General features: G+C 49.2%; 2 protein-coding genes across 9 annotated transcripts in view; both read left to right on the top strand.

Annotated features, from left to right (window-relative positions):
• Nucleotides 1–10,474, top strand: part of FA2H (fatty acid 2-hydroxylase) — a 67,166-nt gene extending 56,692 nt beyond the window's left edge. Inside the window, exons 5-7 of the mRNA XM_032284442.1 lie at nt 4,058–4,230; nt 6,619–6,871; nt 9,176–10,474. Coding sequence (XP_032140333.1) covers nt 4,058–4,230; nt 6,619–6,871; nt 9,176–9,255 — 506 coding nt within the window. The 3' untranslated portion in view covers nt 9,256–10,474. The remainder of the gene's footprint in view (nt 1–4,057; nt 4,231–6,618; nt 6,872–9,175) is intronic.
• An 11,693-nt stretch (nt 10,475–22,167) lies between these two features.
• Nucleotides 22,168–23,037, top strand: part of MLKL (mixed lineage kinase domain like pseudokinase) — a 26,022-nt gene continuing 25,152 nt past the window's right edge. The window contains exons 1-2 of one of the 8 annotated variants that reach the window (XR_004270606.1): nt 22,168–22,357; nt 22,604–22,709. The gene's annotated coding sequence lies outside the window, so the exon portion shown is untranslated. Of the gene's footprint in view, nt 22,393–22,600; nt 22,710–23,037 lie in introns of all 8 variants that reach the window. The other 7 variants (XM_032284433.1, XM_032284434.1, XM_032284438.1 and 4 more) reach the window with 7 other exon arrangements.

The raw sequence follows: 23,037 nt of genomic DNA, 5'->3' as shown, positions 1-23,037 counted from the left end.
CTTTTTTTTTTTTTTTTTTTTTTTTTTTTTTTTTTTTGAGACAGAGTCTTGCTCTGTCGCCCAGGCTGCAGTGCAGTGGCGCAGTCTCAGCTCACTGTAACCTTCACCTCCCTGGTTCAAGCTGTTCTTCTACCTCAGCCTCCTGAGTAGCTGGGACCACAGGCGCCCACCACCATGCCCAGCTAATTTTTGTATTTTTTGTAGAGACCGGGTTTCACCATGTTGGCCAGGATGGTCTCAAACTCCTGACCTCGTGATCCACCCGCCTCAGCCTCCCAAAATGCTGAGATTACAGGCATGAGCCACCGCACATGGCCCTGTGTAAATCTTTCTTATTGCAATGAGAGTCTCATAAAATTCAATATAGTCTTTAGTATGTTCACAGGGTGGTTCAGCCACCACTCTGTCTGGCTCTAAAACATTTTCATCATCCCAAAGAAAACCCTGGACAATCGCTACCCACTTCCCTCCTTCCAGCGCCTGGCAGCCACTGATCTGCCCTCTGTGTCCATACGTTCACCTATTGTGGACATTTCATATAAATGAAATCATATGCTTCATGGCCTTTGGTGTCTGCCTTCTTTGACTTTGCCAGGAGATCTTAAGGAGGTGGCGCTGACGGGGCTTGGGGACTGGTTGGATGTGGCAGAGAGAGGTCACTTAAACCTGACTCCTTTGGTAATGAATGGATGTCGGTAACCCCAGCCCCCAAAGAAGGAAACCCAAGAGGAGGCGGGCAGGAAGAAGGAGGAAGACGGTTGGCCTCATTTGGGAGGTGTTCAAGGCAGGGGCTGTGGACAACCACACGGAGCTGTGCAGTAGGAAGCGGCCACCCAGGGTGGAGCTGGTGTAGAGCATCCGTCATCAGCACGTGGGAGAGGAAGAGATTGAGCCGAGAGGCAAAGGGTCCAGGCTTGGACCCTGGGGACAGAGGCAGAGTTTCCAAGATGGAGCCTGAGCAGGGAGATCCAGGGAGAGGAGAAAAGCCAAGTATGGTGGCAGCAGAAGGTGGGGCTGTGGATTCGAATCTTATTGCTCCCAGATATTTTGAGAATTTGAGAAACCAGGGACATGCTACGGAGAAAAAACGCCCATAGATGTGCAATTCCATATATCAGCAAGTTCACAGACACTCTGTGATCCTACTTAGGACCCTCAAATATTCATAAGCCTCGGGATAAGAGCCTAGACGGCTACAGATTAAAGAAGATGGTGGCGCTAATGGCATATGCCACAGCCAGGTCAGACGTGGACTAAAAAATTGCTTAGATTTGGCAAGAAAGACATCATGAATAGCCTTTGAAGTTCTGATGGTTTAAGGAAGAAGACAGACTTTTTTTTTTTTTTTTTGAGACAGAATCTCACTCTGTCACCCAGGCTGGAGTACAATCTCAGCTCACTGCAATCTCTGCCTCCTGGGTTCAAGTGACTCTCCTGCCTCAGCCTCCTGAGTAGCTGGGATTACAGGCGCATACCACCGCCCAGCTAGTTTTTGTATTTTTAGCAGAGATGGAGTTTCACCATGTTAGTCAGGCTGGTCTTGAACTCCTGACCTTGTGATCTGCCCACCTTGGCCTCCCAAAGTGCTGGGATTACAGGCATGAGCCACCACACCCGGCCAGGAGACAGATTTTAAGAACTTGACAAGCCAATGGAAAGTGACAAAGTAGAGCCATGAGTCCAGCCTCACTTTTTTTTCTTGTTTTCTTTTTAGCTTTTTGAGACAGGAGGGTCTTGCTCTGTCATCCAGGCTGGAGTGCAGTGGTGCAATCACAGCTCACTGCAGGCTTCAACTACTGGGCTCAAGTGATCCCCCTGCCCCAGCCTCCTGAGTAGCTGGGACTACAGGCATGGGCCACCATGCCCTGCTAATTTTTTAACTTTTTGATGAGGTGGGAACTCACTGTGTTGCCCAGGCTGGCCTCCAACTCCTGGGCTCAAGCGATCCTCCCACTTCAGCCTCCCAAAGTGCTGGGATTACAGGTGTAAGCCACCACATTCAGCCTAGCCCAGCTTTTTAGCAATCTTGATGATGAAGAAGCTGAGTCCATGATGGGAAAGTCTTGCCTACCTCAGAAAGATGAACAAAAGAGCCAGAAGAGAAGGAGAGACTGAAGGAGGCCAGAGGAATCCCTTGGGAGGGAGGGTGGGAGGAGGCAGCTGAGGGTTTGCACTGCCAAGCAGGGGGAGCCTGGCAAGTCATGGACTTTGTCCACATCCTCACTCATGCAGGCAATGCCAGGGCTTCCCTTGTAAGGCTGTGGTGAGATGAAATAGGAAGTCATCCATGGAAAGCCCTTGGGTGGCACATGGCACACAGGACTCGGTCAAGACACATGTGCTGTTACTGTTTCTCTGACCATCCAGCACCCGCGTGCTGGTGCACAGCTCTTCCCTGAGAAGCAAGGAGGATGCCCCAGGGTACCGGCAGGATCTGTTGTCCTTGGAAGTTGGGGTGGGTATGTGGAGGGGATAGCTCCCCCCCAACCCCAGGGCCTCTCTTCTCTGTGAAGTAGGAGGCTGGGTGGAAGGAGAGGAGGTGAAGGGGAGCAGAGAAGGTCCAAGGGCAGTGAGGAGGGAGCTGAACCTGAAGATGCTCAGGGATCACCCATCGGGCTGTGTCTAGGGTCTTGTAAATGTCAAAGGTGCCAGACCCACTGTGTGACTCTCCATGCTTAGCAGTTTGGGGATGGGGTGTAGAGGCAGATTCCCATGATGACCCAGGGGGAGGGTTCGTGGGTGCAGGTGAGGGAGATGGAATACAGGTTAAAAGGGAATGGCTAGGCCGGGCGCAGGGGCTCATGCCTGCAATCCCGGCACTTTGGGAGGCCAGCCTCACTTGAGGTCAGGAGTTCAAGACCAGCCTGGGCATCATGGTGAAACCCCATCTCTACTAAAAATATAAAAATTACCCAGGCGTGGTGGTGGGCACCTGTAGTCCCAGCCACTCAGGAGGCTGGGGCAAGAGAATCGTTTGAACCCAGGAGGTGGAGGTTGCAGTGAGCCGAGATCACGTGCCATGCACTCCAGCCTAGGCAACAAAGCGAGATTGTCCAAAAAAAAAAAAAAAATGGATGAGGATGAATATGGAGAAAACAGGAGTGAGAGCTGAAATCTCCATGAGGTCAAAGAATGAATGAGGCGGAGGGAAGAACTGAAAGCCACAAGGGTTACAGGCCGTCTCCGGAGGGTTGGGCAGTGGGAAGCTTGTGCTTGCAGATGGCGCCCTCTCCCGTCTTCCCTCCCCACCCAGGCCGATCGTCTTCAGTGTTTTCACATATTCCTCCTGAGCTGTGACTTCAGGTCTCGTCTGTTGAGATCTCAGTGCTTGTTTTCTCTTGTTCTTCCTGCCCCACAGTCCCTGGTGGTTCACTCTTTCTATCACTAACACCCTGGAGGCCGGGTGCCATGGCTCCCATCTGTAATCGCACTTTGGGAGGCCAAGGCGAGAGAATTGCTTGAGTCCAGGAGTTTGAGACCAGCCTGGGCAACGTAGCCAGATCTCGTCTCTACAAAAAAAAAAAATTAAAAATTAGCTGGGTGTGGTGGCTTGCGCCCATGGTCCCAGCTACTTGAGAGGCTGAGGTTAAAGGATCACTTGAGCCCAGAACGGGGAGGCTGCAGTGAGCTGTGATCGCACCTCTGCACTCCAGCACTCCAATCTTTCAACCTGGGTGACAGAGAGATACCTTGTCTCAAAATAATAACAATGCCCTGGCTCAGGAGTGTCACCGTCTCTTCTCCAGTGTCCTTGGGGCAAGGTCACCCTTGCAGGTAAAGGTCCAGCCCTGGCCATAGCCACTCCTCCCACAGCCTCTGTAAGGAGGCCTCCAGCCAATGGCCCATCACTCCCGTAAATGACCCCCAACACCTAGTCCAGAGCCCCACAGTCTCCTTCCCATTTTGACCCACGGGCCCCAGCAGTGTGGCCTGGCCCCGTAGCTGTGGGACAGAGGGCAGCCTCTCCCAAGCCGATCAGGTCAGCGAGGCATGGACGCCTGGAGCTACCCGGCTGCTGTGCACCAGTCCTCACCTCACTCTCCCTGCCACCCTGCAGAGCATGCAGTGGTGGTGCCCAAGTCCATGTTCCCCGGGCTCTTCATGCTGGGGATCTTCCTCTGGAGCCTCATGGAGTACTTCATCCACCGCTTCCTGTTCCACATGAAGCCCCCCAGCGACAGCTATTACCTCATCATGCTGCACTTCGTCATGCATGGCCAGCACCACAAGGTGAGCGGGGCGGGGTCCCAGCCTGGACCCAGCAAGTGCAGCCCAAACCAGCTGGTCCGGCAGCCAGAACCAGCTTCAGGCACTACAGAGCCTCCTGGGAGTCTGGCTGTGGGTTGGGACTGACAAAACATTTGACATGAATCACAGGAGCAGCTGGGTCAGGCATCCGAACCTGAGCCAGGCAGGCACAGAGTGGATGTGCAGCGTCATGCTGACATCCAGCCCTCTGCACCCCTGTTTATCTATCACCTTTAATCCTCGAAACAACTCATTCATTCATTCATTCATTCATTCAGCAAATGCCCAGTGAGTTCCCTCCGTGTGTGAAACACTGTTCTAGACATCATTGAACAAAACAAAAAGCCTTGCCCTACTGGAGCTTCTCCTGAAAACCGTGCCAGGATTCTCCTCGTTCAACAGAGCAGGAGACTGAGGCCTTGGGGAGCTAAGGAGCTTGCCCCATGTCACACTTGGTGCAGCCAGGACGTCCTGCCCCATTCTGGGGATTCCAGAGTCTGTGCTCTCAATCACCCTTTCCCCTGAGGCCCTTCAAGGACTCCACGACAGTCCCAGAAACTGGCCCTAGAAGATAGGTCTGCCCAAAGGAAGCTGCCTCCCCTATGCCCCCCATGGCCTCTCTGACCCTGCACTGTGCTGTTCCCCAGCCAGTCTCCACACTCTGTTCTCTGCTGGCTGTAAATCAGAGAAAATGTGGCAGATATGATGCTTTCAGGACACCAGTTTAGACCCTTATACTGCTCATGCTGAACGTGGGTTTCACATCAGTTTCCCAGCAGCAACTTAATCTGGTTCATCTCAATGAGCCAATTCCGGTTTAATCGGCCACCTAGGAGAGTTCTCAGGTTGGCTGGGTGTCACCCTCCCAGCTCTCCCCAGAGTTGATCTGCGTCCTTGGGGGCTTTCCTAGGGGCCAGTATCAGGGTGGGTGTCCAGTCCTGGGCCAACCCGTCCCTCAGGTATGCTCTCAGAGGCAGCGCAGCCCAGGCCTGGTCTGTGTCCTCCAGCCTCACCTGGCCTCTGCTCTCCAGACTTGCTGCATCCGCTGCTGCATTCCTTCCCCACTTGTGAAGCCTTTTCAGATCCTCTGCCCCGTCAGCCATCTTTCCTATCCGCAACGGACACAAGAACCTTCAGGGGACCTGATCAGGCTGTTCTGGGGCCCCAGGGGCTATCCCAGGCTCCCTCTTCTGGGACATTTCCACCCTGGTCTGTCCAGTCCCCTGCTGCCACACCACGAGGACCCGAGGAGCTTGTGTGGCCTGTAGCCACGTAGGCTCCAATCAGGAACATGTTCTCAGATCTCCAAACCTATCCATCCCAGGATCCTGATCCAGCTGTGACCTGGAGCTGGCCCACACCAGCTTGCAAGAGCACCTGGCCCATCCTTTCCTGTTTCTGCCCAAGTGCCGCCACCTCAGCCCTTGAAAGCGCCAGGGCAGGAGTTTTTACACCGAAGGAATTAGCAAACCTACCAACCAGGGCTCTCCCTCCCTTCCTTTATTTCTCCCTCTGTCCTTCTCTCCCTCCTTCCCTGGCTCCCTCCCTTCCTCCTTTTTCTGAGAGCTGGTTTTCCAGCATGCCACTGATCCTATTGATCCTGGTCTGAAGGGAGGGAGGCCCACGGCAGCATCTCACTGTGTCACTGTCACCTGCTTTCTCGATCTCTCCTTCTCCAGCCCAGAAAGGCTGCAGGATTCCGTTTTCAGAATCCTCACCAAGCCGTAGCTAAGATCTCACCTCCATGCCAGGCCCTCAGCTTCTGAAGCTCAAGGGCCTCGGTGAAGCAGTGTTCTCTGGCTCACTGTGATGACACCCCCCCTGGATCAAAGAAGGCCTCCTGTTTGGACATGGGGGTGGGGAGGACAGCTCTAGTGACACTTCAGGGTCATCTCACCGCAGAGGCTGCATTAGCCTCAGCCACCCGGTGCCTTGCTCTCCCAGACATCAGGCCACAGTCTAGGTGCCCTGTCTTCAGAATGCCCATCTAGCCAGAGGCATGGTATTTAGGGATGGGACACCTGTCTGACACCTGATGAATTCCAGAGTGTCAGTAGCCTCTAGAGCATGAGACGGGCTCTGAGCCGCCAGCACACCCTGCCTGTCTGCCTCACACCATCTCCCTCCCCTGTTCCTCGGCAATCTGCCAGGTCCCTTCCTGGCTCGCAAATGGGGAGTAAGACAGAGCTTCCAGACATGCTGGCCCGCCCTCTCCAAAGCCACCAAAGGTGCCAAGCCTACCCAGTGGAATGTCTGGGCCACTCCGCCCCTGTCCTCTGCAGGAAGCAGCCCAGGCTTGGCCAGCTATGGCTACAGACAGGTCCTGGGGTCCCTGGCTGCCTCCTGATGTCCGAGCCTCTCCATCCACAGGCACCCTTCGATGGCTCCCGCCTGGTCTTCCCTCCCGTGCCAGCCTCCCTGGGGATCGGTGTCTTCTACGTGTGCCTGCACCTCATCCTGCCCGAGGCGGTGGGGGGCACTTTGTTTGCAGGGGGCCTCCTGGGCTACGTCCTCTACGACATGACCCATTACTACCTGCACTTTGGCTCGCCGCCCAAGGGCTCCTACCTGTACAGCCTGAAGGCCCACCACGTCAAGCACCACTTTGCACATCAGATGTCAGGTGAGGATGGGCCTGGGCCTCCCAGCCCCCTTTGTATGTTCATTGATTTATTTGCCAACTGCCATCGAGCTTCTGTGAACAGCCAGGCACTGTTGCGTGTCCTGGGCATATACAGAGGACTCCTTCTACCCTCCCCCCCGAGCAGACATCCATAAATGGCAAAGATTTCAAACTGTGATAAATGCCTGAAGAAAATAAAGCAGCTGGGCATGGTGGCTCACGCCTATAATCACAGCACTTTGGGAGGCCAAGGTGGGTGGATCACCTGAGGTCAGGAGTTTGAGACCAGCCTGATCAGCATGGAGAAACCCCATCTCTACTAAAAAAAAAAAAAAAAAAAGTACCAAATTAGCCAGGCATGGTGGCACACACCTGTAATCCCAGCTACTTGGGAGGCTGAGACAGGAGAATCACTTGAACCAGGAGGCAGAGGTTGCAGTGAGCCAAGATCACGCCATTGCACTGTAGCCTGGGCAACCAGAGCGAGACTCCATCTCAAAACAGAAAAGAAAGAAATATTATGTGGACCACATAAGTGATTTTAAATTTTCTAGTGGCCACATTAAGACATGAAACCAAACAGATGAAGAGAATTTTAATAACATATTTACTCAACCCAGTATAAGCAAATTATTATTTCAACATGTAATCAACATTAAAAAATCATTAATGAGTGGCACAGTGGCTCAGGTCTAGGCCTATAATCCCAGCACTATAGGAGGCTGAGGCAGGGGACTGACTGCTTGAAGCCAGGAGTTCCAGACCAGTCTGGGAAACATAGCAAGACCTTGTCTCTACAAAAACGAGTTTTAATTATCTGGCTGTGGTGATGTGCACCTGTAATCTCAGCGACCTGGAAGGCTGAGGAGAGAGGATAGTTTGAGCCCAGGAGTTTGACGCAGCAGTGAGCTATGATCATGCCACTGCACCCCAGCCTGGGTGACAGAGTGAGACCCTTTTGGTAAAGTCTCTTAGGAAAAAAAAAATCATTAGCAACTTTTATACTAAGTCTTTGAAATCTAAGGTGTATTTTGTGCTTACAGCACATCTCGATTCAGATACTAAAGTTTCACTGGAAATACTAGATCCATATCTAGATTTTTTTTTTTTTTTTTTGAGATGGAGTCTCACTCTGTCGCCAGACTGGAGTGCAGTGGCACAATCTCAGCTCACTGCAACCTCTGCCTCCCGAGTTCAAATGATTCTCCTACCTCAGCCTCTCAAGTAGCTGGGACTACACGCACACGCCACCATGCCCAGCTAATTTTTGTATTTTTAGTAGAGACGGTGTTTCACCATCTTGGCCAGGAGAGTCTGGATCTCTTGACCTCATGATCTGCCCTCCTTCCCTCCCAAAGTGCTGAGATTACGGTTATGAGGCACCGCGCCTGGCCTATATCTAGATTTTATAAAATTTGCAAATAATAGTTCACGTAGATAACTTGCTCCAAACATGCTTAAAAATTTTCCAGTAACGCACTTTGGGAGGCCGAGGTGGGTGGATCGCCCGAGGTCAGGAGTTCAAGACCAGTCTCACCAACGTGGTGAAACCCCATCTCTACTACAAATACAAAAATTAGCCAGGTGTGGTGGTGCGTGCCTGTAATCCCAGCCACTCGGGAGGCTGAGGTAAGAGAATCACTTGAATCCAGGAAGCAGAGGTTGCAGTGAGCCGAGATCGTGCCACTGCACTCCAGCCTGGGCAACAAGAGTGAAACTCTGTCTTAAAAAAAAAATTTCCAGTAACTGAATCGAGCATCAGTTTTTACATTGACATGTTAATTCATCAGAATTAAATGAAGTTAGAAATTCCGTTTCTCTGGAGCTCTAGTCACATTTCCAGTGCTCAGTAGCCACACGTGGCTAGGGGCTAGTTGGACAGCAAAGAGATTAAATGGTCCAGGAAGGTGTCACTGCAGAGGTACCATTAGAGCTGAGACCCTAATGAAGAGAAGCCAGCATCTGGCATCACAGGAGCAACTGGTGCAAAGCCCTGAGACAGGAATGAACTTGGCCCCCAAGGAAGCGGAAGAAGATGGAGTTGGGGGTGGGAGGGGCCCAGGTGTTCTAGAAACACAGACCAGATAAGGAATTGGGGTTTATTCCCACTTCATGCTGGAGATAATAAAAAACACAAGTTCCCCACCCTTGACTTGTGCCAGGATGGCCCTGGGAGTTGGGAAGGCCAAGGGGACAGATATTGACATTGTCTCCACCTGGTAACCCAACCCTGGCACCTGCTCACGCCAGTGCACACCTGCTCCTTTGATGCGTCATCTTCTCTGTGTTTGTCTCCCTCTCTAGGATTCGGCATCAGCACTAAATTATGGGATTACTGTTTCCACACCCTCACTCCAGAGAAACCCCACCTGAAGACACAGTGACAACTCCCACCCGCTCCGTCCTGCCATCGGCCCAGCCTGGGCCCCTTCCTGACCCCCACCCGCCATCCAGACCCCACCAAGACGGTTGGCTTGGCCAGGCAGGATAGGCTGTGTCCAGGGCAGAAGGTGCTGAGGGCACCCTGAGGCAGGACCGCCCTCCTGACCCCTCGTAGGAGGGTCACATCCACTTGGTGGCCAGGTGGCCCTTGGTGACCCGCTTCTTCCTGGAGTGTCCCTGCCTGGAGCTCAGCCCACAGGACTGCTTCAGGACCTGGCCACAGGTAGCCGAAAGGGGAAATGAAGAAAACTGACCCCTGCAGCTACCTGTGTCACCCATGTGCCTTAGCATCGTGGGCTGCCTGGGAGTGGCCTGCATGGTGCAGCTCCGTGTTCACAGTCAGGGGTGGGTCTGTGAGACCTGTGCTCCCTGTCCTCCCAGCTGTCTTTTCTGGGGGAGGCCTTGGTGGCTCTGAGGTGGAAGAAGAGTTCTCAAAAGAAGAGACAGCATGATGCCTCCCACAGTCCACCCCAGATCCTGGGCAGCCTCTCTGGCCCTGCTAGCTGCCTGTGCCATTGGGCCCAGGGTGGCTGAAGGAGTCCCAGCCCCTTTCTTTAGGACCTGGCAGCTTCTCTAGCCATCCCTTCCCTGCCTCCAGAATCACAGCCCTTCTCGCCAAGAGAGGCTGAGGAGGGTGTTCCACCGCTGGCCGCCCCACCCGTCCCCGCCATTCTCCGCCTCCACCTGGCACAGGTGTCAGCCCCCCCACAGAAGGAGCCTCCCCTCACCTCTCCCTGCCCCCACCCTCTGCAGATGAGGCTCCTGCCCCTTCTTTTTTGTAACCAAAACCCTCACTGCTCCCAGGACGGTCTTATTTATGAACCAGATACATGTTTTTAGTCTGGTTCCAGACCAAGGAGCTAGTCAGGCAGCCCTTTCTAATCCTACGTGTTGAGATTATGTAAAAGACATTGTTTCCTCCTGTTTTTGGTTCCTTTCTTACCCATAAACCATTACTACTTGAAAGCTAAAAAAAAAAAAAAAAAAAAAAAAAAAAAAAAAAAAAAAGCCCACCAAGCGTAAAGGCTAAAGAGAAGCAGTGTGACAGACCTCGGGATTTGTACTGTTTACTGCGGAGCTATTTAAAGATTTCGGAAAAAATATACAAAACTACGGTTGTGAAATAAAAACTTAAATTGTATATTTTGAAAAATAAAACATTGAAAAGAAACCAAGAAAATGAATTGCTCATCAGACTCCCTCGTGGTTGGGAAGGGGCAGTGGTGTGGGGAAGGGTAGAGAGGGGGGTCGGTCCCCAGGGAGGGGGATTTTAGCCCTGACCGGGATGGTAGAATTGCTGGGGCCTGGTGATGATTAAAAGCTGACTGACTCTCAGCTGGGTGCAATGGCTCAGGCCTGTAATCCCAACACTTTGGGAGGCCGAGGTGGGAAGATCACTTGAGGCCAGGTGTATAAGACAAGCCTGGCCAACAGTGTAAAACCCCATCTCTAAAAAAAAAAAAAAAGAAAGAAAGAGAAAGGGAAGGGAAGGAAAGAAAGGAAAGGAGAAAAGGAAAAAAAAGAAAGCGAAGGGAAGGGGAAGGGGAAGAGAAAAGAAAAGAAGAGAAAGGAAGGAGCTGACTGAGTCTTATTCTCTCACTCGGCTTTATTCTGTTTCTAAATTCTCTGCAGACAGCATCGCCTCTTATTGCCAGCACCTGGGGAGCATTACGCCCACAAACCGCTTTGATTGGCCACTGGGGAGGGATCTCTTCTGGAATTTATCCAACCCCAACTGAGCTTCCAGCAGACTTTCCTAAAACGGAGGGGGTAAGGCCCCAGCAGCAAACCCCCACCGTGGGAACTGGAAGCTCAGGCGCCCGGTCTTGGTGAAGACGCTGCCCCGATGTCTTTCTCTGCCGCACGATCAGAACCACCTGGGAAGCGTCAGACTGGGCTCCAAGGCCTCGCACTCAGGGTCTAGTTTAGTAGGTCCAAGTGGGTTGGCTCTGGACTCGCCTGTCTGAGGACACGGAAGCGGAAGCAAGCTGATGTGGGGGAGACTCGGGGAGGGAGCCCCGAACCCTGCTGTGTCTCCCTGCCCTGTCTCTTGTAGGGACAGCTTTATGCCTGCAGCTCTCAGCCTGAAGGTAAGTGGGACCTATTGGAGCCACCCATCACTCAAGTCCCTGAAGCCTGTCACTGGAAACCAACCCGTCCAAGCAGCAGAATTCATCATCTTTATTTTATTTTTATTGTTTTTTTGGGGGACGGAGTTTCGCTCTTGTTACCCGGGCTGGAGTGCAATGGCGTGATCTCGGCTCACCGCAACCTCCGCCTCCTGGGTTCAGGCAATTGTCCTGCCTCAGCCTCCTGAGTAGCTGGGATTACAGGCACGCACCACCATGCCCAGCTAATTTTGTATTTTTAGTAGAGACAGGGTTTCACCGTGTTGACCAGGATGGTCTCGATCTCTTGACCTCGTGATCCACCCGCCTCGGCCTCCCAAAGTGCTAGGATTACAGGCTTGAGCCACCGCGCCCGGCTCATCATCTTTATTTACTCATGGAGTTGAGCATTCACCCTAGACCATCACACCCTGGGGGACAGAAGCAGAAGAGGAACGCAGGAGGAGCTCCAAGAGAGTAAACACACACGGCCACGGGAGAAAAAGCTTAAGGTGAGTAAGATTTAACAACAAAAAATATACATATACATATATGGAAATCTTCTTTAAGAAGAGTGAAACAGGCCAGGCGTGGTGGCTCACACCTGCAATCCCAGCATTTGGGAAGGCCAAGGGGGGTGGATTACTTGAGGTCAGGAGCTCGAGACCAGCCTGACCAACATGGTGAAACCTCATCTCTAGTAAAAATACAAAAATTAGCAGGGCATGGTGATGTGTGCCTGTAATCCCAGCTACTCCAGAGGCTGAGGCAGAATTGCTTGAACCTGGGAGGTGGAGGTTGCAGTGAGCCGAGATTGCACCACTGCACTCCAGCCTGGGCAACAGAGTAAGACTCTGTCTCAAAAAAAAAAGAAATAAATAAACAGACCAGCATAGAGGCTCACACCTGTAATCCCAGCACTTTAGGAAGCTGAGGCGGGCAGAGCGCTTTAGCTCGGGAGTTCAGACCAGCCGGGTCATCATAGTAAGACCGCCCCATCTCCACAAAAAATAAACAAAATTAGCTAAGTGTAGTGATGCATACCCATAGTCCCAGCTATGTAGGAGGCTGAGGTGGGAGGATCACTTGAGCCCAGGAGGTTGAGGCTGCAGTGAGCCGTGATCACACCACTGCATTCCAGCCTGGGCAACAGAGTGAAATCTTGTCTCAAAAATAAGAGAGTAAAACAAAACTAATAAGAAAGGCCAAAAAATAAGTGAGTTTATAGCATGGTAATGAGAAGATTTAGAAAGTGACAACACTAAACCAAGCCCACCTATTAACAAAAAGATCCAATTGGTGAGAATCTGACAGATTCTCCCAGAGCTCCCCATTGTGCCCCCTCTAACTTTCCAGTGGGGTTGGGAGTATCCACAAGGCATTTGGGAGAGAGTGCTAGTCTCACCTCACAGGGACTACTTGCGAGCGTAGAGGAAATTGCCTGCGTTTTCTTTTTTTTCTTTTTTCTTTCTTTTTTTTTTTTTTGAGACCGAGTCTTGCTCTGTCGCACAGGCTGGAGTGCAGTGGCGCAATCTCAGCTCACTGCAACCTCCGCCTCCTGGATTCTTCTGCCTCCACCTCCCAAGTAGCTGGGACTACAGGCCCACGCCACCACACCTGGATAATTTTTCTATTTTTCATAGAGGCAGGCGTTCACCATGTTGGCCCTGCTGGTCTTGAACTCCTGACCTTGTGATCCACACGCCTCAGCCTCCCAAAGTGCTGGGATTACAGGCATGAGCCACTATGCCGAGTCATATTGCCTATGTTTTCACAGAAGGCCAAAATGCAGGAAGTCCCCAAGGTCCACAACACCCAGGCAGTTAGTGCTCATGAAGAAGCCTCCACCTCAGAGAGCATCTGGGGGAGCTGGAGGATTTTGCCATCAAGTGTAAACGTCAAAGATTAGATGTTAGAGCAAGCACGGGATATTATCAAACTGCCAACATATCTGGCCTGATGGGAAACGCCTGGACCTGTGATGTAGGATTGTGTTTATTCCTGTAGTGGGAGAAACACAAAACCAAAAAAGTCTGATGTTTGCTCTGGGATGGGGCTATTTATTTGTAGAGACAGGGTCTCACTATGTTGCCCAGGCTAGAGTCCAGTGGCAACAATCATAGCTTACTGCAGTCTTGACCTCCCAGACTCAAGCAATCCTCCCGCCTCAGCCTCACAAGTAGCTGGGACCCCAGACATGTGCCATTGTGCCTAGCTAATTTTTAAATTATTTTCAGTAGAAACAGGGTCTGTGTTACTCAGGCTGACCTTGAACTCCTAGGCTCAAGCAGTCCTCCTACCTCAGCCTCCCAGCATGCTGGGATTACAGGCATGAACCATAAAGCTCAGCTAAAAGGGCCATTTAAATTCTGATCAGCATAAAGTAAATCTGCAGATTGACTGACCCTCAGTGGTCCTACAAATTTGCCTCACCTGATTCTCCAGGGATGACCCAGCTACCATGGCCAAGAACAGACCCATAGCCATCATATTTATTTCTTGTATTGTCAGAGTTCCTTAGCTGACCTGAAGAACTGCCCTCAGTTCTGCTCTGTTCCACTCCCGAGTTGGTTCTGACCTCTGATCTCTGCCCTTGAACTTTGTATGATTTTTTTATTGTGCCCAGCACAATGACTAACTTGTAACAGGGCCCGATAAATGCTTGTCTTGTCTACGTCAGAGCTCAGGTGGGGAACTTTAACTGGGCCTTGCCTCCCTACCTGTTCCTGGCCTCTGCTGCCCTCTGGTGGCAGCATGCAGCTGTACCGCATTATTACTGCCCTCAGGGTGACTGTTTTGGAAGCAGGTGTCTCTGATTTCAAAATTCTGGCCTTTCCCACTTTACCTGCTCTCTTACGTTCTTGACTCATCTGCCATTTTTGAGAGGAAGCTGGAACGATGTATGTGAATAGTTCTAACTTTCTAAAAAGCCATAATGGTTGCAAAATTTCAACTGGAGTTTTCTTTACAGTTAGATGTTTTCCCCAAAGACCACATCAGGCTCCAATGAGTAAATCTTATCTATAAAGAATGCTACAAGGTGAATGTAAAATTTGGAAAATTGCAGGACTCCCATAAATGTCTGTCTCATCCCAGACACCTATGGCAAAGAGGAAGAAATTTAAAAGAAGGAATTGTTCTGGCAAAATCAGTGGGGTTGTTTCTTCATTTAGGTTCACTAAAAATCAAAACCTAAAACAAGCACATGGGTGCAGGCAGTCTATTTGGGAGGTGACTGCAGAAATGAAGAGCAAGAAATGGGGATGTCTAGAAAGGGAGAAGTTGGAGCAATGTAAGGTTGAGTATGTGAGGTTCTCCTACAGATTCTGCAAGGGCGTCTTGAGAAGCATAGAGGAAACCTCTGAATTGTCCAATAGGACAGGAGGCTGGAGTATTTACCCACCGGCTTCCAGTCCTATTGCTGAGGACTGTCTTCAGGGACATGGATTCCCCCTCACTTACAGACTTCCCTAGCATGCAAGCCAGGCAGATGCTGGCTTTGGCAAAAGTCCCTGGACAAAAGCAGGAAGACAGAGGTATGCATTTGCAGTGGGATTCTATCAGTACAAGTTGAGTATGAGCTTGCTAGGCAGGAACTATCCATTGGAACTGTGGCTGAAATCAAAGCTGAGACAGGTTCACACAGAACCTACCACAGTTGAGGTTAAGACCAGAGGTAGACAGATGGGACATGATGAGGAGAAGCAGGTATGTTCACTATAGACCACAGAGGCTTATATCCTTAAGAGTGAACCAGGGAGAAACCCACCTACCCAGGGCACTGCTAGTGAAATCATCTGCATGGAGTGGGTAAAGGGTCTCTTGAAGATGCAGAGCCGCAAGCAGAGTCCTCATGGAGGTCTGAAGCCTGAATTCATGCAAACTGCGTCATCTGAAATACCTCAACCCAAAATGGTAATGTAGAATAGCCCTGGCTGGTGGAGCCACAAGGCTCTCATAGGAAGCAACTAAAATTAAAACTATTCTGGCCAGTCACAGTGGCTCACTCCTGTAATCCCAGCACTTTGGGAGGCCAGAGTGGGCAGATCATGAGGTCAGGAGTTCGATACCAGTCTGGCCAATATGGTGAAACCTCGTCTCTACTAAAAATACAAAAGTTAGCCAGGCGTGGTGGCACATGCCTGTAGCCCCAGCTACTTGGGAGGCTGAGGCAGGAGAATCGCTTGAACCCGGGAGGTAGAGGTTTCAGGGAGCTGAGATCATGCCACTGCTCTCCAGCCTGGGTGACAGAGCAAGACTCAGCCTCAAAAAAAAAAACTTGTTTTCTGGAGAAATGTATCTTCAATTCAGGCCTCAAAAAATTCCCACAGATAGCCAGGCACAGTGGTTCACTCCTGTAATCCCAGCACTTTGGGAAGCTGAGTTGGACGGATCACCTGAGGTCGAGAGTTTGAGACCAGCCTGACCAACATGGAAAAACCCCATCTCTACTAAAAATACAAAATTAGCTGGGTGTAGTGGCACATGGCTGTAATCCCAGCTACTCGGGAGGCTGAGGCAGGAGAATCGCTTGGACCTAGGAAGCAGAGGTAGTGAGCCGAGATCACATCACTGCACTCTAGCCTGGGCAACAAGAGTGAAACTCCATCTCAGGAGAAAAAAAAAAGAAAAAGAAAAAGGAAAAGTTCCCATAGATAAAATTTCAAGGATTATAAACCCACAATTTTTTTTAAATTGAGGCAGAGTCTCACTTTCTGTCACCCAAGCTGGAATGCAGTGGCACAATCTCTGATCACTGCAATCTCTGCCACCTGGGTTCAAGTGATTCTCCTGCTTCATCCTCCTGAGTAGCTGGGACTGCAGGCATGCACCACCACACCCGGCTAATTTTTGTGTGTTTTTAGTAGAGACAGGATTTTACCATGTTGGTCAGCTTGGTCTTGAACTCCTGACCTCAGGTGATCTACCCGCCTTGGCCTCCCAAAGTGCTGGGATTAGAGGTGTGAGCCACCTTGTCTGGCTGTTCTGTCACCTCTTGAATACTTTGCTACTTAGAAATTTCTTCTGCCACATATTCTAGATCATCTTTCTCAAGTTCAAATTTCCACAGATCTCCAGGACAGGGACAAAATACCCCTAGTCCCTTTGCTAAAATATAGCAAGAGTCACCTTTACTCTAGCTGCCATGAAGTTCCTCATCTCCGTCCTAGACTACCTCAGCCTGGACTTCATTGTCCATATCACTGTTAGCATTTTGGTCAAAACAATTCAGTAATTATAATCCACATGTGTTAGAGGAGAGACCTTGTGGGGGGTGATTAGATCCTGAGGGCAGTCCCCCCCGATGTTCTCATGATAATGAGTAAGTTTCATGAGATCTGATGGTTTTATAAGCATTTGACATTTCTCCTGCTGGCACTTCTCTCTCCTGCCATTATGTGAAAAAGCACATGTTTGCTTACCCTCCCACCATGATGGTAAGTTTCCTGAGGCCTCCTAAGCCATGTGAAACCATGAGTCAACTAAACCTCTTTTATTTATAAATTACCAGTCTCAGGTAATTCTTTATAGCAGTGTGAAGACAAACTAATACAGGCTATGAAGAGAGGGCTCTCATGCTTATATGCCTGATAACAAAACTTATCACAAAAGGCTGGAACAAGCTGGATGTGGTGGCTTACACCTGTAATCCCAGGGCTTTGGAAAGCTGAAGTGGGTGGGTTACTTGAGGTCAGGAGTTTGAGACCAGCCTGGCCAACATGGTGAAACCCTGTCCCTACTAAAAACACAAAAATTATCCAGGTGTGGTGGCATGTACCAAGTAGTCCCTGCTGCTTGGGAGGCTGAGATGGGAAAATCACTTGAACCCTGGAGACAGAGGTTGTAGTGAGCTAAGATTGCACCACTGCACTCCAGCCTGAATGACAGAGGCTCCGTCTTAAAAAAAAAAAAGGAGAAAACAGATTTATGCACAAAGGCCATTGTAGTCTTACACAAAAAGTATTTCTGCAAAGACAACTGCTCAGCAACTGCCTGTCCAACCTAAGACTGGCATCACCCTTATTACTAATCTTTGTAGCCAAGGATAATTATCTCTAAACAATTATGCAATCCTCCTCATTTTCTCTTTAAAAACTATTGTCTTTCTTTACTTAGTTTACTATAGCACGCATATTTCCATCATAATGCCCTACTTCTGAATGTATATCTTTTTCCTTTAGAGAGCCTCTCTGTCTGTTACTTAGTTTGATATAAATAGTGTCAGAGGTGGGAGGTGAAGAAAAATCACTATCAGAAGAATCAGCCGTTCTTGGAACAAGTGTGCAGTGCTCACTTGAACCTTTTGGACTCTGCTCTCACAGCTCACCTTTTCTGCCCTGATGAGTCTTCTCTTAGGCCAAGCCTCCCTCTTTTCAGTGGAAATCTTTATTTATTTATTTATTTATTTTGAGACAGAGTTTCGCTCTTGTTACCCAGGCTGGAGTGCAATGGCGCGATCTCGGCTCACCGCAACCTCCGCCTCCTGGGTTCAGGCAATTCTCCTGCCTCAGCCTCCTGAGTAGCTGGGATTACAGGCACACGCCACCATGCCCAGCTAATTTTTTGTATTTTCAGTAGAGACAGGGTTTCACCATGTTGACCAGGATGGTCTCGATCTCTTGACCTCGTGATCCACCCGCCTCGGCCTCCCAAAGTGCTGGAATTACAGGCTTGAGCCACCGCGCCCGGCCAGTGGAAATCTTTAAAATACTATTCTGGGCCAGGGGCAGTGGCTCACACCTGTAATCCCAACACTTTGTGAGGCCAAGGTGGGCAGATCATTTGAGGTCAGGAGTTCAAGACCAGCTTGACCAACATGGTGAAACCCTATCTCTATTAAAAATACAAAAGAATTAGCCAGATGTGGTGGTGCATGGGACTACAGAGTCCCAGCTACTCAGGAGGCTGAGGCCAGAGAACTGCTTGAACCTGGGAGGCAGAGATTGCAGTGAGCCAAGATCACGCCACTACTCTAGCCTGGGTGCCAGAGTGAGACTTCATCTCAAAAAAAAAAAAAAAAAAAAAAAAAAAATCCGATAATTCTGGATCTGTTTGGTTATAAGGCTGTCTTTACATCTCTTCTGGAATGATAAAATACTTTTTGTCCTTTCTCTTATAAAGGTAAGTGTCTTTCTGAGGTGACTGCTCCAATTTCTACAGAACTTTCGTTCTATCTATGAGGCACATCTTTTCTGGTAAATTCACTTTGGGTCTGCATGTCTTATTTATTTAGGAGACAGGGTCTCACTCCATCATCCAGGCTGGAAGGCAGTGGTGCAGTCACGGCTCACCACAACCCCAATCTTCCTGGGCTCAGGTGATCCTTCCACCTCAGCCTCCAGAGTAGCTGGGACCACAGGTGCATGCTAACATGCCTAGCTAATTATTTTTGTATTTTTTGTGGAGACAGGATTTCACCACGTTTCCCAGGCTGGTCTCAAACTCCTGTGCTCAAGCAATCTGCCCACCTCAGCCTCCTAAATTGATAGGATTTCAGGCATGAGCCATCATACCCAGCCTGCATGTCTGATTTAATAATGTGTATGATCTGCATGTGTGGGTTAAAATTTGTATAAAAAGAGTCTCTTCTTGGTCTTATTTTGGTTATGTCTGTCTAATTTGGCTCTTTTGCTTATTTCTGAAAACCTTCTGAAAGTGAAAATAAACATTCCAAATGGTAGATACAGAGTGGCTAACTAAAACCACTATGGCAGTCACCATCATTTAAAGCATCAGTCCAAACATCTGACTGTTTCTCACAGAATTTATAGGATTTTCTTTGCTCTTGAGGGATTAATAAGAAATGGAATTGGATTCTCAAACATTAGGGTACACTAAGTTTTCTGGGATCCTAGCCAGATACTTTTTACAGCCTGTTCTCTGCACATCTTTAAACTGAAGGGCAAAATAATTATATTAGGGAAGATTCACAGTCCAAATGGTCGTTATTCAAACTCTCCAAAAAAAAAAAAAAAAAAAAAACCCTACAACATGTAGAGCCTTCTAAGTTTTCTATTATCTCCATTTTTTTCTCCAATTACTTTAAATCTGCTGACTTTTTACAGGTGATGAGATAAAACTCACTACTTACGGCATTTCAGCCAAGATTTTTTTTTAATGTTTTAAAACCTTTCAAATTAATGGTTTTACAACTTACAACAACAAAAAATTAAATTAAATTAAATTAAAAAACAAGTTACAACAAATCCACTGATACTAACAACTTAGAAATTTTTTGAAAGTATAAATTTAGGTTTGCCTGACCAACAATTCTTTAAAAGGAAAGAATAGATAAAAGCTTATAAAAGGCTATTAGATCAAACAAGTCAAAATACTGAGTACAGGTTAAGAATATAGGATATATCTGTCTAGCATAAAAATTTTGCCATAGGCCAGGCACTGTGGCTCACGCCTGTAATCCCAGCACTGTGGGAGGCCAAGGTGGGCAGATGACCTGAGGTCAGGAGTTGAGACCAGCCTGGCCAACATGGCGAAACCCCATCTCTACTAAAAATACAAAAATTAGCTGGGTGTGGTGGTGCATGCCTGTAATCCCAGCTACTCAGGAGGCTGAGGCAGGAGAATCACTGGAACCCGGGAGACAGAGGCTACAGTGAGCCAAGATTATGCCACTACACTCCAGCCCGGGCAACAGAGGAAGACTCCGTCTCAAAAAAAAATAATAATAATTTACTTTGTCTGCCACATAGAGGCCAAGATGAAAAAGAAAAAAACCTGCTTGGCAGATTAGTGCCCTCAAGGTAAAAAAGATAAAAATAAGCCTGCTAAAATACTTCCCTGTCTGCATTAACTAGTCGAGCAAACCAGACCAGCAAGCAAAAGATGGATTCGAGGCTACTTGGAGATATTCTTTTGCTTATACAATACAGCTAATCCTAGTTAAAATGTAAACATTAAACTTTTAACCCTAAACTCCTTTGAAACTGAAAAAAGGAAGAAAGGGATGAAAGGGTTTTATTATTCTTGTTACTATTATTATTAAGTGCCATGAATACTGCTTTACCCAGAGTTTTGGGTAAAACAGTTTTCAATAAAGTTTAGTGATGTGAACAGATCCCAATTTTGTCAGAAATAGAATTTGGATTAAACTGTCCATGAGAAACCAGTGAGTTTGAATTACCGTCTCATGACTAAAATTCTAAAATGAAAGCTATAAGATCTTTGTGTGTGTGTGTGTGTGTGTGTGTGTGTGTGTGTATGTATGTTTAGATGTGCTTATGCATATGCATGTCTATTACTTTGTGTGTTGTATCTAGGTGGTGAAATCTGGCGTAGTTAGCCAGAAATCCGTTTAGAAATTCTATTCACTGGTCAGGTGTGGTGGCTTACACCTGTAATCCCAGTACTTTGGGAGACCGAGGCAGGTGGATCACCTGAGGTCAGGAGTTCAAGACCAGCCCGGCCAACATTGTGAAACCCCGTCTCTACTAAAAATACAAAAATTAACCAGAAGTGGTGGTGGGTGCCTGTAATCCCAGCTGCTCAGGAGGCTGAAGCAGGAGAATTGCAGTGAGCCAAGATTGTGCCACTGCACTCCAGCCTGGGCAACAAGAGCAAAATACCATCTAAAAAAAAAAGAAAAAAGAAATTGGCTTAGGTAAATGAGTGCTCATATAAAATATATGTATATGTATATATATATACGTGTGTGTGTGTGTGTGTGTGTGTGTAAGCAAAAAGGTATTTGGGTTAATTACTATATATTTTATATGAGCACTCATTTATCTTAACCAGTCTGGCCAATATGGCGAAACCCTGCCTAAAATACAAAAATTAGGACAGGTTCAGTGGCTTACTCCTGTAACCCAGCATTTTGGGAGGCTGAGGCAGGTGGATCACCAGGTCAAGAGTTCAAGACCAGCCTGACCAACATGGTGAAACCCCGCCTCTACTAAAAATACAAAAATAGCCGGGCGTGGTGGCGCGTGCCTGTAATCCCAGCTACCTACTTGGGAGGCTGAGGCAGGAGAATTGCTTGAACCCAGGATGCGGAGGTTGCAGTGAGCCGAGATCTTGCCACTGTACTCCAGTCTGGGTGACAGAGAGAGACTCTATCTCAAAAAAAAAAAAAAAAAAAAAAAAAGATATGTGTGGTGGCGCACACGTGTAGTCCCAGCTGCTTGTAAGGCTGAGGCTAGAGAGTCGCTTGAACCTGGGAGGTGGAGGTTGCAGTGAGCTGAGATCACACCACTGCACTCCAGCCTGAGCAACAGAGTGGACTCCATCTCAAAACAGAAAAGCATGATGAGCTGTCACTATACACCTGTTAGAATAGCTAAAAATTCTAACACGGACAAAACAAAATGCTGAGCATGCAGAGAAACTGTATGTCTTGTACATTGATGGTGGGACAGTTAAAAAAAAATTTCCAAAAGGTTATATACGGTATGATTTTGTTTATAGCAGATCAGTATACCCATCCTTGCAGCTGCTGTGAGTGTTGACAGCTGAAGGCTCACACAGCTTCCACCTGGTCTGGAAGGATTGCCCTGGGCAGAAAGGAGGCTGCCTCTTGTTCCAGAGCTTCATGTTCCAGCCCTCCCCACGGAGCCTCCACTGGCGCCCCGGCCCTAGTTCTGTTCTTTTAGAGGCAAATAGTCTGTTGAGTAAATGCATGCCATTACTTAGGACTTCCCGGCTGAAGATGTAGTTAATCTTAAGAAAACCTGACTCCCACTATAACAGGATGTTCTGCAATGACCTTCGAGGAGGAAGTGATTTCTTTCCTACTTTGGTGTCTTCCCTCACACCCTCCCCACCCCGCCAATATTATCCAGCACGGAGAAGCAAAACCAGAAGCTCCTCTCCAACTTGCGGTTCTTCTCTCCACTTGCAGTCCTTCCCACGCTGTGTCCTGATTCTAACAGTTCCCTGGACTCTATTCTGAATCCCCAGAGAGAAGGCCTGGCACTGGGTACGCCGCGGTAGGTAAGAGTGACTTTGGGGAAGGTAGGGAGAGTGTGGAAAGGACAGGGGGAGCAGAGCAGGAGGAAGGGAGGGGCCGCGGCTCCCAGCTGCCTAGAAAGCGGCTGGGGTTTCCCTCAGGGAGGGCTGGGGCTCCTCGTGGCGCCAGCCGAGCGCAGGGCGCGGACACCAGGGAAGGGGGCGCAGGGGAACTCCCGTGGGCCTTGCTTTCGCGAACTTCTCCCCTGGGCAGCAGGCGGTCGTGGGAGAGAAGGCAGAAGAGCCAGCTTTTTGGAACTGTGCACGGGGCAGATTGTGCACGAGAAAGAGCGTTTTGGAACTGTGCCTCCGGAGGGGTGAAGGTGAGCAGGGGTCTCTCCGGGAGGCGGGGTGGTCGGGGGGAGCGCGAGGGGCTGCCGCCAGATTCCTGAGCGGCTTTGGGAAGAACCGTGGATGAGGGTGGCCCCGTCTGAGTTCCTGGAACTCAGGACCGAGTTGGTTTCATTTCCTGGACTCGGATGGTGGAGCCGCTTGCTGGGATCTCGCACTACGCCCCGCAGCGGTGGGGGTCGTGGAGGGCAGGGGCACGGGAGCACGTAACCTCATGTCTTCTTAGAAAAAGGAAGCCTTCAGATTCGCAGAGAGAGAGAGAGAGAGAGAGAGAGAGAGAGAGAGAGAGAGAGAGAGAGA

The sequence above is a fragment of the Sapajus apella genome, unplaced genomic scaffold (genome assembly GCF_009761245.1).
Source record: "Sapajus apella isolate SASKATOON/1434 unplaced genomic scaffold, GSC_monkey_1.0 scaffold15, whole genome shotgun sequence".
Taxonomy (NCBI): domain Eukaryota; kingdom Metazoa; phylum Chordata; class Mammalia; order Primates; family Cebidae; genus Sapajus; species Sapajus apella.
Note: the sequence above shows the minus strand (reverse complement) of the source record. Positions and strands in the feature narration are given on the sequence as shown.